The sequence below is a fragment of the Mastomys coucha genome, unplaced genomic scaffold (assembly GCF_008632895.1).
Source record: "Mastomys coucha isolate ucsf_1 unplaced genomic scaffold, UCSF_Mcou_1 pScaffold10, whole genome shotgun sequence".
Classification (NCBI taxonomy): domain Eukaryota; kingdom Metazoa; phylum Chordata; class Mammalia; order Rodentia; family Muridae; genus Mastomys; species Mastomys coucha.
Genome location: NW_022196892.1, coordinates 5,005,754 through 5,018,193, shown reverse-complemented (window position 1 = coordinate 5,018,193; position 12,440 = coordinate 5,005,754). Strand labels below are relative to the sequence as shown.

General features: G+C 38.9%; 1 protein-coding gene across 29 annotated transcripts in view; it reads left to right on the top strand.

The window, feature by feature from the left end:
- The window catches only part of Cadps (calcium dependent secretion activator), a 470,401-nt gene that overhangs the window by 349,292 nt on the left and 108,669 nt on the right, over nt 1–12,440 (top strand). For 10 of the 29 annotated variants that reach the window (XM_031345056.1, XM_031344954.1, XM_031345032.1 and 7 more), the window contains 5 exons: nt 84–185; nt 1,846–1,909; nt 2,305–2,428; nt 4,863–4,931; nt 5,800–5,817. In XM_031345056.1, the coding sequence (XP_031200916.1) occupies nt 84–185; nt 1,846–1,909; nt 2,305–2,428; nt 4,863–4,931; nt 5,800–5,817 (377 nt within the window). The remainder of the gene's footprint in view (nt 1–83; nt 186–1,845; nt 1,910–2,304; nt 2,429–4,862; nt 4,932–5,799; nt 5,818–12,440) is intronic. The other 19 variants (XM_031345138.1, XM_031345106.1, XM_031345016.1 and 16 more) reach the window with 3 other exon arrangements.

Below are 12,440 nucleotides of genomic sequence, written 5' to 3'. Positions count from 1 at the left end.
AGACAGTTTCCTCCTGGTAGAGATTTGATTTGGTGGTGTCAGCATATGAGGTTCCCGTCACTTCACAACGTGTCTTCTTTCAGGCCTGATGGAATCGGAACTGTGACTGTTGAAGAAAAGGAACGCTTTGAAGAAATCAAAGAGAGACTCCGAGTTCTGCTGGAAAATCAAATTACACATTTCAGGTACGAATCTATGATTTAGGGGCCTACTGGGGTGAGAATGAAGTGGCACAAAAAGGCTTTGGTTCCCAAAACTATAAGTCTATCAGAGACACATAAGATCATTAAAGCGAAATAGCTAACGGAAGAAAATCCGGCCAGTCGGACACAGCTCTCATTAGCTACCTGACTTTGCGTTCTTTTCCTGGTGTTTGTTTTAAGGAAGAGTCTAATATAGCCCAGGCTATCCTCAAATTCTCTATGCAGCCAAAGGTTGTCTTGAAGTCATAATACTTTAGACTCTACAACTTGAATACTGGGATTATAAGTGTGTGCCAACACATACCAGGCTTCATGCTGTGCTAAGAATTGAACCCAAGACTTCAGAAATGCTAAGAAATGCATTCTACCAACTGAGATATAGTCCCAACTCCAGATTTCAAATTCATAACTGCATTTTAGTTGCTTAAAGAGCAAAGCTTTCTTTGTGTAGTCAGACTGATAATTAATGGCATATAAAAAGTTGAAGACTCTTCAAGATTCCTAGATAAAACAGTTTTAAAATCCTACAATTTGAGTCATAGTGAATGGGGGCAAAGTTAATGGCATTCATAAATCATCCTTTCACCACTCCTACTAGCTGTGCATAGAATAATGGAAATTTAGTTCAGCCCATTTGGGGGTTGGGATGGAAACTGGACATGCAGCAGCAGCAGATCACATGCTAGACCTTCACACTACGCAATCCACTTCTCCCATAGAGCATAAGGCACATTTCTAATACTATAATGTTGGCTTCACACATAGACTTTGAGACAGCAACTCCAAGAAAGCAACTGTGCTGCTAATGATTCCCATATTCTAGTTACAGGGTTGGAGGCTGGAAAAGTGCTGACTTTTGTTTTGAATCTATAAGCAACTGTGTAAAACAGGTAATCCCCAGTTAAACAATGAGCAAAATGGGAGAGATTACAGAAAGTGCTCCTGACTGCCCACTGCAGAGCTGAAGCAGCCCATCCTGTTCTCTACATTTTAGAGAAGTGTTTGAAAGGGCTCTTGGCCACCAGAGCCATTGATGGCACCGGTAGCAGTAAGTGACATGTTTCTGTCTGTGCCACTGGAATTCTCCTTTTTATGGAACAAGATTTGATGATGGTCATTTATCTGATCATACATTATACCAAAACGTATCATCAATAGATAAAAACATCCAGTAACAGTGAAAAACTCCTAAGCAAATTAAGCAGAGTGGGGAACTTATCCCAAATACACGCCTGCTTCATGCTTCAAACCTTCAGGGATCTAAAGAAGTGTGTTTGCATTCCAGCTGGTTTAACTCCTGGTTTTCCATGCTGTCCCCTACTCTAACACACAAGGTCATGTTTTTGCTAACTAGTGTTTTCCCTCACAATGGAAATCCAAGCTGAGCTCTATGTCACCACTCTCAATATTCTGTTCTGCTGCAGACATTTACAGAGTCCCTCTACAGTCATTATTCACACATATACATATATACATTATATATACACATATATGGTGTGAACTAGGATTAGCATAACACAGTGTGACAAAATAAAAAGCATTTTCCATTCCTCGGTACAAGTTGCTATAGGAATCAAACTGCAGCATGCTTTCTGTGAAAATGTAATGGTGTGGGCAACCTGAAGCCTTGTATCTTTTTTAGGTACTGCTTCCCCTTTGGACGACCTGAAGGTGCTTTGAAAGCTACTCTCTCACTCTTGGAACGGGTAAGAATGAACGTGAGACATATAAAGGGACATGCAATCAATTGCAATCAAACAGTGCAGTTGGATGACCTAGTCAGTAATTTTCAAAGGGTTTGTTTACCATTCATGAAACACCAGAAAAAAAGTGAAGAAACTGCCAATATTCTGGAAGTTTTATTTTCAGATTTCCAACGAGTTATATTCAAGAGTCGCTCTGGGCTCTTCTCTGATGCCTGCATAAGCTTTGCCACCCCAGAAAACTCAGTTGTTCTGTGGTTTTCTTTCTACCCACTGTTATGACATTAGTCAGCATTAATTAACTAGACTTCAGTATTTTACACCTGAGGTCTTTGAAAAGCAGAAATGAGTAACACATCGATTTAGAACTTAATAGTCCCCTTTCCTTCTGCTTGAAGGTTTTGATGAAAGATATTGTCACTCCAGTACCACAAGAAGAGGTCAAAACTGTCATCCGTAAATGCCTAGAGCAGGCTGCTCTAGTCAACTACTCACGCCTATCTGAGTATGCCAAAATTGAAGGTAAGGCTTCTGACTGCCACTTGTTTTGAATTTGAATTTTGGTATGCCTCCCTGGGGAAATCTATCTCCTCTCTTAATGGACACCAGAAAACAGCAGTCTGTCTGACTACGTTAGACAAAATATACGTCAACTGTGGAAAATGCCTTGGTCATGTCCAAATAGAAGAAAGCTCAGGAGACAGCCGTTAGAGGAAACCAAGATTAAATATGGGATGTTATGTAACTACCAGGGTCCTTCTGAGAATTTGTATTGCCCTCAAACATTTTCCCTGAGAATGGTGTTACCCTATGAAAGAGCTGGGTTGCATTGTTACCTTCTTTAAATAGAGAAAGGGGAAGCTGTCTGCTGTTTGTTGCCAATAGTACTGGAAGTAAAACAGGAATGCAATATTCAGGTTCTACTTAACTCTTTTTTGGAAGAGTTTCTCTGCCTTGGAAGTCTTTTGTCTTTAGGGAGCATTTCAGATTTGGTGACAGAGTAGTGTGGAGCCAGCTTCATGGGCTACAAGTTGACTCTGGACTTCTTTCTTGTTACCAGGAATGTAGCAGGTGCATTGCTACTGCCATCTCAAATGTCAGGGAAGCAGGCATTGATTGACGACTACATAATTAGAAGGCACTTTGAGTAAATTCAAGAAACTATGGTTCTTTGGGACCTATTCACTCTCAAAGGCATTAATCACTTTTCATTGTTACTCCTGTTGGCTGCTATAGGGTGATTTGAAAACCACACCCAACCTGACCAGAGGTGTAAGTGTATACATGTGGAAGTTCTGTGTGCAAGACTTGATGTGTCCACACTCTGGAATCTCATGTTCTCTCATACACAAAACACATGACACCCAAATAAAGCAAGCAAAGGCATACTGTCCACATCAGGCCATCAGTGAGGGGAACAGCTGACTAGCATACACACGCCATCACATATACTGCCAATGTCCTGTTTCCTTAGAAAATTAGCTGACAATCATGTTAAATTCCCAATGTTCTGTACATTACATGTCTTCCTCCCCCTCTCAATTTTGTCTGTGTGACAATGCAAATTGTGTACCAGTGGTAATGAATTCATTGTTATGCATCCAGGGAGAAACACTTAAGAATTGGGCACTAGAAGGGTGTTTATCAACTCTAGATTTGGTAATGAGTGACAAAAAGAGAGGAACAAGAAGATCGTTGGTTAAAGAGCTTTATTAGCAAATAATTGTTCCAGCATTCCCAGCCCAGGACATAATGGTTGGTTGGATTAGGTAAAGTCAACCATGTAATTACTAATCGGAAAGACAGAGATGGGATGGGATCAAGAAATGAAATGTTCAGTTTCTACAACTGCTGCCTCATGGGTCTTGGTCCAGCTATTACTAGTCTTTTGGTAAGATCTGCTCTCTTCTTTCAGATAAATAAATTAAAAAAACAAAAACAAACAAACAAACAAAAAAACAAAAAAACTCTTTGCGATCTGTAAGTAAAAATGCATTCATTTCTGAAGTAGATCAGCCGGTCTGTAGTCTCCTTCTGTGCCTCAATTCTTCTTGGTTGTGTTAATTATCTTTTGCACTGTGACTTTTAGGTCTGGGGATTCTTTGAAGAAACCAATCTTTTTATTCCAACTCTCTTTTCAGAGAAGTACCTCATTCCACACTACTTGCTCTCTTCTGCTTTTCTCCTTCCTTGTCCGTGATTGGCTCAGCCACTTTTTGACACAACCTCTGCAAAAGTGGCTGAGACATCAATTTCAAAGCATGCTGGGATTGTTAATTCAGACAACCCCACATTCTCTGGCTGCATGTTTCAGGTTTTCTTCCATGAACATAGTCCACTGTAGGCTGGGATATTGCAGCTTCAAAGATATTACTACCAGACAGCTTTCTTTGAACAAGGCTCAGGTCCTACCCTCAGAAAAGAAATGCTTTTTTTTGTTGTTGTTTTGTTGTTGTTTTGGAGGTTTTGGGTTTTTTTGTTTTTGTTTTTGTCTTTGTTTTTTTACACTTGAGCCTCTCTGAACATTATCAACTTATCCATCTGAGAATTTTGGAAAGACGTTGTAGTAATATTTCTGGGAGACTATGTTTATGAAGAAATACCTCAAGAGCCTTAGATACTAAAGTCTGAAATCCTTAGTATCTTGGAGCCTTAAATCAATGAAATTCTGTTTCCCTCTACCCATGATGTTTTTGGTCATTGTATTCTTTCCAACGACTCTAAAGAGATGTGTAAAACCATGGTCACAATCTCTCTCGTGGCTCACGGCATGCTGAATGGTTAATCCAGTAGTTTCCAAATTTCAAAACTCCTTTTTCTCTTATCCTGTGTTTACCCCCAAAATACTCTGTGGCTATTTTCCCTTGAGCTAATGTAACGTTTTCCTCTAACCTGTGACCTTGAACCTCTTTACCTCTGACCTAAGCCTCTTGCATGCCCAAATCCTCTTTTGTAGGGAAAAAGAGAGAAATGTATGAGCATCCTGTCTTCTGCTTGGCCTCCCAAGTGATGGATTTAACCATTCGTGAGTACCCACCCCCTCCTCACCATGCTGGCTTCACTCTCTCTGTTCCATTATTTCAAGAAATCCAGATCCAAACCAACTCACTCTCCTTGCTTCAAGTTTTTTAGCATTGGCTTGTCTGTTGGTTCTGTCTGTGAAACCCAGTGTGAGAAGTCCAGTCACTTTGTATCAGCCTAAAACAGGTTAGACAATTAAGCCATTTGTTTGTGATAAACTCAGATTTGTCTGTAAGTTTTTTCAGTTACCCTGTCTGTGACCTGAATGCATTTTTACTTTGCTTGTGTGTAACCCTAATTTGTAAAGTATTTGTCACTGGTACACAATCAAAAGGTGTCAGCTAAGCTGGGGAGCAATGTACTAGGTGTCAGAAAAAGGACATTTGAGGCAAAGTCATGCCTTCTTTATCCATGTTTAACATGTCAAACTATATTGAGTATGAGATCATGCAAGGTGGTCCATACTCTAAAATCTAGTTCTTCTATGCTTCCTATCTATTCTCTCTCAAGCTGGGAAGTTTTCCTCCTTCTCTCTGGAGAGCTGTATTTGCCCTTGTCCTCAAAGCTCTGCCTAGAACACATGACTTAATTGTCATTTGAAGAATTCATGTATGTTTCATAGCTTGATTTCGCATTAAACTTAATTTACTAATTTTCTATTTGTGCAGCCTTTTCCACATCTGTGAAGGAGCCCTTTTTTTTGCTGGCCCCCAAACTTCGGGGCGGTGGGAAGCCAAGGGCAAGCTCTTCTGTCCGATATCATGTATCACGCATAAGTGGGGGGCATTTTGATCCACTTGCTCATTAATCTCGCATATGTGTTCTTGTTTCTCCTTCTCTTCTCTCCTCAATTTGCTCTCTCTTTCAAATAGAGAATCAAAAGGATGCAGGTGAACTGATTGTATATGCCTTATCAATTACCAGGACTGTTGAGTTATATTCAGTTGGTTTTTTTGTTTTGTTTTGTTTTGTTTTCTGTTTTTGTTAAGTAGCTCCTTAAAGTATGCGCTCCCAGAGAGCAGTGCGGAGTGGCAGTAATACTTAAGGAGTTAATTTGTGCTGTCTAAATGCATCTCATGCCCACTCACTGTTGGTCTTCAGAGAGTGGTACTTCAGTAAAGGTGTAAGTTTGAAGGAAAGCGTTCTGGTTTGCTGCAGAACATCCTTCACCCTTGGTTTCAGGATCTCACAATTTGGCCTCATGTGTGTATGGTGTTTTGTTTTGTATTTTTAAAGACACTGAACCAAATGAATCTTCCCTTTCACATTTTCTTTTCTTTCTTTTTTTTTTTCCTGTTTTTTACCCTATGGAGAAGTTTGTGTTCTTTGGTGAGTGTTTATAGTCAAGAGGAAGCAATGGTGTCCATGTTGTGTATGTGTGTGTGTGTGTGTGTGTGTGTGTTGTGTGATAAGTAGAGGGACTAAGCAGGAGCTGTTGTGAGAAAGTTCTCTGGCTTTAGAAATTTTCTTCTTGTTTCATCTCAGGTCTTGTGAGACTATTTAGAGGAAAGCTCTGAAATGAAATATTAGTGAATGTATGATATCAACCAGTGTCTCTAAGAGCTAAAAGATTCCATAAAGATTTTTCATTTAGACCCACACAACAGTTGAACATATTTCAGAACAACTCAGAGAGCATTTCTAATGTGTGCCAAACACCAGGTTAGCAATAAATATTCCAAAATACAAAACTATGCTCAAGACATATGTACTCCCAAATAGGGAAGGTACTCATTCATCCATTCATCCACTCATTCATTCATTCATTCATTCATTCATTCAGGCATCCATCCATCCATTCACTCACCAGGCAAGGACTTGGCAAGAGGCTACCTTGCAGCAAGTACAGTGTGAAGAGCCAGGAACTATCCAAATGAGGAAAAACAACCATTAGCTTCATGAAACATGAATGTATATGTGGAAATTTCCAATTCAATACACTACAATCCCCACTGGTTATGTGTCAGAAGAATATGACATTGTTAGAAAGCCATAGACACATTCAAGATATTGGGTTTCAATTGTACATTGGAAGAGATACATTGGAATCAGTTAATGGGAGCTAGAAATTTGGGGACATAGCCTACACAGAGCAAAATATACAAATGTAACAAACTATACAGCTGATAAAAATAATATTCTTAGATAAGATGTCCATGCCATGAGTTTCATAAACTAGGTGTGGTTTTGCATGCATTTAACATATTTAATATTCAGAAACCTTATGTAGCTCCTCCCATTTTACAGATGAACAAACAAAGGTTAGAGAAACACAGATGATGTACAAACACAGAGACCTAGAAGCCCACACAGAGACTACATGCCTATCTACTCCAATTCAACACAGTTGTAAAACAGTGTCAGATTACATGGCAAGACATTCAGCAAGAGCTCTGTGGCTTGGACAAGCCATAAAGACAGAGATCTGGCTAGAAATGACATGCTCCTGTATTCCTGGCATTCAGGAGGTAGAGACAGTAGACCAACTGGGACCATAGTGACTTTAAGGAAAGACACAGCTTTGTAGTAAGACTTTAAAAAGAAACAAGTTATGACTGTGTGTCCTGGTCCAAAGTCCCTTCCCCAGGAATCTCTGTGACTTTTGTATTCATATAGATTTTTCAACGGATAATTCCAACACATCTTACCTCTGAAGGTGACAGCAATTGAAGGTTCCTTAAGCAAAACTAAAGATCCTCTCCAGAAAAATAAAACATATTAGTAGTGTTATAAAGAAAGTCTGAAGTCCAGGAATAGGGTAAGACTGAACTTAAAATGTAATATCAAAGCAAAAATGAATGATGTGAATCTTGGGATACTTGAGCCCTCTTCTAAGCAAAGTAGGTCTCACTGTCTTCTTCCCTAGCCTTTAAATACTCTTATTTCTGATATCATTACCCTACCTTTTCAATTTCCCTAGGAAATAGGATAGATAGATAGATAGATAGATAGATAGATAGATAGATAGATAGATAGATATGACAGACAGGCAGGTGGTGGCAAGGAGCTGTCAAGGTTATGAGTGCAAATTGGAATGGGGTAAATAAGGTGCTAGGACTAGACTACAGAGATGTCCTAGTGTGTTTACTCAAAGCATTCTTCGAGAGTCTACAAGACTCTGACCATGGTTTCTTGGCTGACTTTATGCTTTCTATCTTGTGACAATATTAGAAATTAAATGTTCAGCTTAGTTACAGTATGACAAGAAAAACAGAAATTCAAAAGATTTCAAAAGTCTATTAAAGAAAAACTGTGATCCTATCAAAGGATTCTATTACTTTAAACATTCCCATTAAACTGTCACATGTTCTAAACCAAGCAAGCACTACGGAATTCAATACTATCATTGTTGTTTTACCTCCACTCTTAGAATGCCTGCATAATTTTCAGAGCATCATAGTAATTCCACTGGGCATTTAAATAAAAAAAAATTCCTTTAAATGTGCCAAGGATTTGCCAAAATTTGGATATATATAGTAACAGGTAAGTGGAAAGAAGGAAGATGAAAAAGACAGGGAGAAAAATAGACATAAACAAGAAGAAAGGAGAGGAGTGAAGGGAGGGAAGAAGGAAGAAAGGGACATAAATAGCTAGATATGTACATGTATGAAGAGTGGGTAGATGGATAAACAGGAAAAATGCACCACCTTGGCCTGGACACTGCTGAGAACTTTATATGAATGATCCAACTGGATCTTTACCTTAGATTCATAAACATGTCCTCACCGTTGCTACATTTATATATCTCAGGAAGCTATGTTTCATGAGGATGAGTGGCTTTCTCAAGCAGTACTTGACTTCATGTCTAACTAAGTACAAGTGGTATGTTTTTGTCTCCTTTTATCATACAGACCACAAAAATCGTGGGTACTTGGACAGTATCTGGTCAGTGAGTAGAGGGTAAAGGTACCTATACCTTTTTAATATGGCAAGAATACAAAATTACAGACAAGTCTCATCCAGAATCAGATATTTGCCAAATCCTTACATTGTGAATTCTTCCTACAGTTTTGTAGATACTTTTCCTCTTTGATTGACAGAAGCCTTCTAGAGTAGGTCAAATCCAAGGAAGATACCTGGGAAAATAGTAAATTACTTGATATACACATGTAAGAGCTTAATTTCAGATCCCCCAGAACCCATGTAAAAAGCTACACATGGTAACATTATAGTTCCAGCAGTAGGAGAGCCAGCCTAGCCTCTTCAATGAGTTGCAAGCCACTAAGAGACCCCCATTTCAAAAATGAAGGCAGAAAAGACCAAGGACTGACACCAAGATTGACTTCAAGCCTCCTCTTTTCCACTCTCTCTTTGTCTCCCTCCCTTGCTCCCTTCATCCTTTCCTCTATCTCACACGCATATGAACACACACACACACTTATTTCACATAAGGACTTCTAGAGTCTGTATCGTACATTCTGTACCTCTGCAATATCCAGTTTAGTTTCCCACTGATCTGTGGATTATTGAAGCAGAAAAAGACAGCCAAGATTAAACTCTCCCCTGAACAATGTGCAAAGCCAGTGGCCCTCCAGTCTCCTCACAAGGAACCAGTCAGGGTGAATCCTATTGCTCAAGGATCCATGGTATTTGAGAGTGATGAGTATCTCTTGCTTCATGTCTTACACATTAGGTGTTAAATGTCTCTCTTCCTATTTATTTTGTTTTGATGATGCCTAAATAAAACAGTTTATAAGTCCCAATTATTCTGAGTAGCACTTCATTTATACTATACAAACAGTAAGGAAGATAAGGAAAAACACATTTATTTCCCAGATTGTTATCAAAAGGGATTTCAAAGGAAGAGAGGATGTACCAAAGCATGCTGTGAAGCAATGGACATAAAGCCATATCTTTTCTACCAGAAAAAAAAATGCTACCATCAGTGATAACTGTTCTTCACTAAAAGTTTAAAACATGCTTAGTGGATGCATAGAGATCTCGCTTAACACTCACAAGAATTCTAGGAGATAGATGCTTTTATTGCCATATTTCATTGATTCTAAAATTAGGCCATTGATCATAATGTATACTATTAATTTACAAAGAAGAATATAATATTACTGTCAGCCAACCGATGACGTGCCATCAAATGTAGTGTGCATCCAGATTTCTGAAACACTCAATGTGTTTTGTGCACTGAGATAAGAAATTGGTCTTCTGATCATGGAAATATTTTTGATTGTGAGCTTTAGCCTTTGATGTCTGCCCCATCTCTCACGCCATGTTCATAAAAATATTAAGCAGAAAGTTGCTGGGCAATAGGCTCACAACTAAACACTGGGCAGGTCCAGCTGTGGTCCTGGCTTAAGCTGGAGCCTTTCTAGTCCCCACAGCTCATGGTTTTCGTTTCTGCATCATGAAGTGCTTGTAATGTGTTAGCAATAAAATCAAAAGATCACAAAGTAGCTTCTCAGAGAAGAAATAAAAACATAGGAAATTATTAGATAAGCCTAAACCTCATTTGACAAACCAGAAATCAAGTCCTGGACAAAAGCACTAAGATTTAAAATAAACGAAATGGTCATTCTCAAGTCTGATGTCCCAGGCACTCACTTTTCTTTCACTTGAGAAAAAAGCGCTGTCCAGAGTCCATTGATGGGCCTACACTTCCAACCCTGCTGATGCTATCCAGCATCCACGTATTTGAATCACAGGATTGCAGATCTCAGACAACACTGGCTAGAACCAATCTGAACACTCATTCAATGCAGACATTAAATCCCATGTTAGTATTATGTCTCTTTAACCACTAAGATGTCACTTCCATTTTCTGATGGGAATGCTAATCATAGCTCCTCTCCCAGAAGATAACTTTAAGAAAGTACAGGAGACTCCAGAAAGCTGGGGAGATAGCTCAACCAGTAAAGGGCTTGACTTGTATGCATGAGGACGTAAGTTCAATCCTCAGAACTTCCATTTAAAACTAATGGCATAGTGACACATTCTTATAATCCCAGGACTAGAAAAGCAAGGACAGATGGATCCCCAGGGCTTGTCTAAACAGCCAATCTAGCCTTTTTGACAAGTTTCAGGCCAACAAGAGAACCTATTTCAAAGAAAATAAAAGATAAATAGCACTTCTAAGGAATGACACCAAGGTTGATTTCTGGCCTCCCCATGAATGCACACACATACACACATGCACAGTAGCACACAGAGACACACATATGGACACACACACAGACATACACATACACACACAAACACACACACACTAGCCCCATACAGTTTCCAAATAAGGATTTTAGCACTGGTTTATAGTAACCAGTCATTGTTGCATAGAGAATTACATATGTATATCTATAAACTTATTTGCTATTATTTAAAAGGCTATGAATCTAAATCCCAGTCTTCCTTCTGCTTTCAGCAGTGGAACATAAGACAGTGCTGCAGAAAACTATCAAAATGAATCCCTGGGACTCTTGTTAAAATGTGATTGTGATTGAGAAAGTACAGGCAGAGCCTAGGAATCTATATCTCTAGTGTGTGCCCTAGCAAAGCTACAGCTACTGATCTAGGAATTATTCTTCACATATTAAGAGTATATAGAAGAAATTATGTTTTAATCAAAATTCTAAATAAGAATTATAACCTAGTCTAGAGCCAACCAAACTCACAATTCTCAATCCTGTGGGATATACATGAAATTCCATGAGCTATGCCAGGTACCAGGGAACTGTGCAGTAAGCAATAATAAACTGATCCCCATCCTAAAGGAAGCTTGCACTAAGTAAAGAACATGAGAGTGGATCAAGCAAGTGAAGTCCAATGACTACAGTAAAGAAGAGAGATTCAAGATGCTATAAGATTATAATAGCTCTACAGGAGTTTGCTGAGGCCAGTCTCTGATGCACCACAGAGTCAGGGTAAGCACCAGAGGAGGACATGATGGAATATAGAGCTGAGACCCCATAAACTGACGTGGGCAGTGTCTGGCTTTGTTACAGTGTTTCATCTATTAATGGTGTCCCTTCCCCCATTCTCCAAGATGCTGTGTAAGAAAGTTGTGACTATATACAAGGTTGCTAAAAGGGCCTTAACAGGTCCTTAATAGTACACTAAGTCCATGGTCTTTCCATGACAAGTAAATATTTTTAAAATCTAAAATAGGAAATAAGAAAAAGAAACTTTTGCCAGTGAATCTGGGAAAACTTCAAAGGAAATAGCCTTAGAGATAAAGAAATTGGGTATGTTTCTTACCTCTAACTATGGATAGAAAGCTTTAACATACGTTGTAGTAGTATGAATCTAAAGAGAGACACGGCCACATAAAGTACTACAAGGCTTTTATCCCAGCTGCCAACACTAGAAGAAACAGCTTTTCTCTCAAAGCAACCATATGAAATTTTAAAGAAGGTTCTCAGTGGCTCATCGTAGGCCATATAGGATAGAGAAAATCATGTCTCCAAAGGAAAAAAATGGAGAAAATGATTCTTAATACACATATCAATCTTTGTTAACATACTAGTTGGGAGATGGAATTGTCTGAAAAGGGTTAAATGGAGATTCA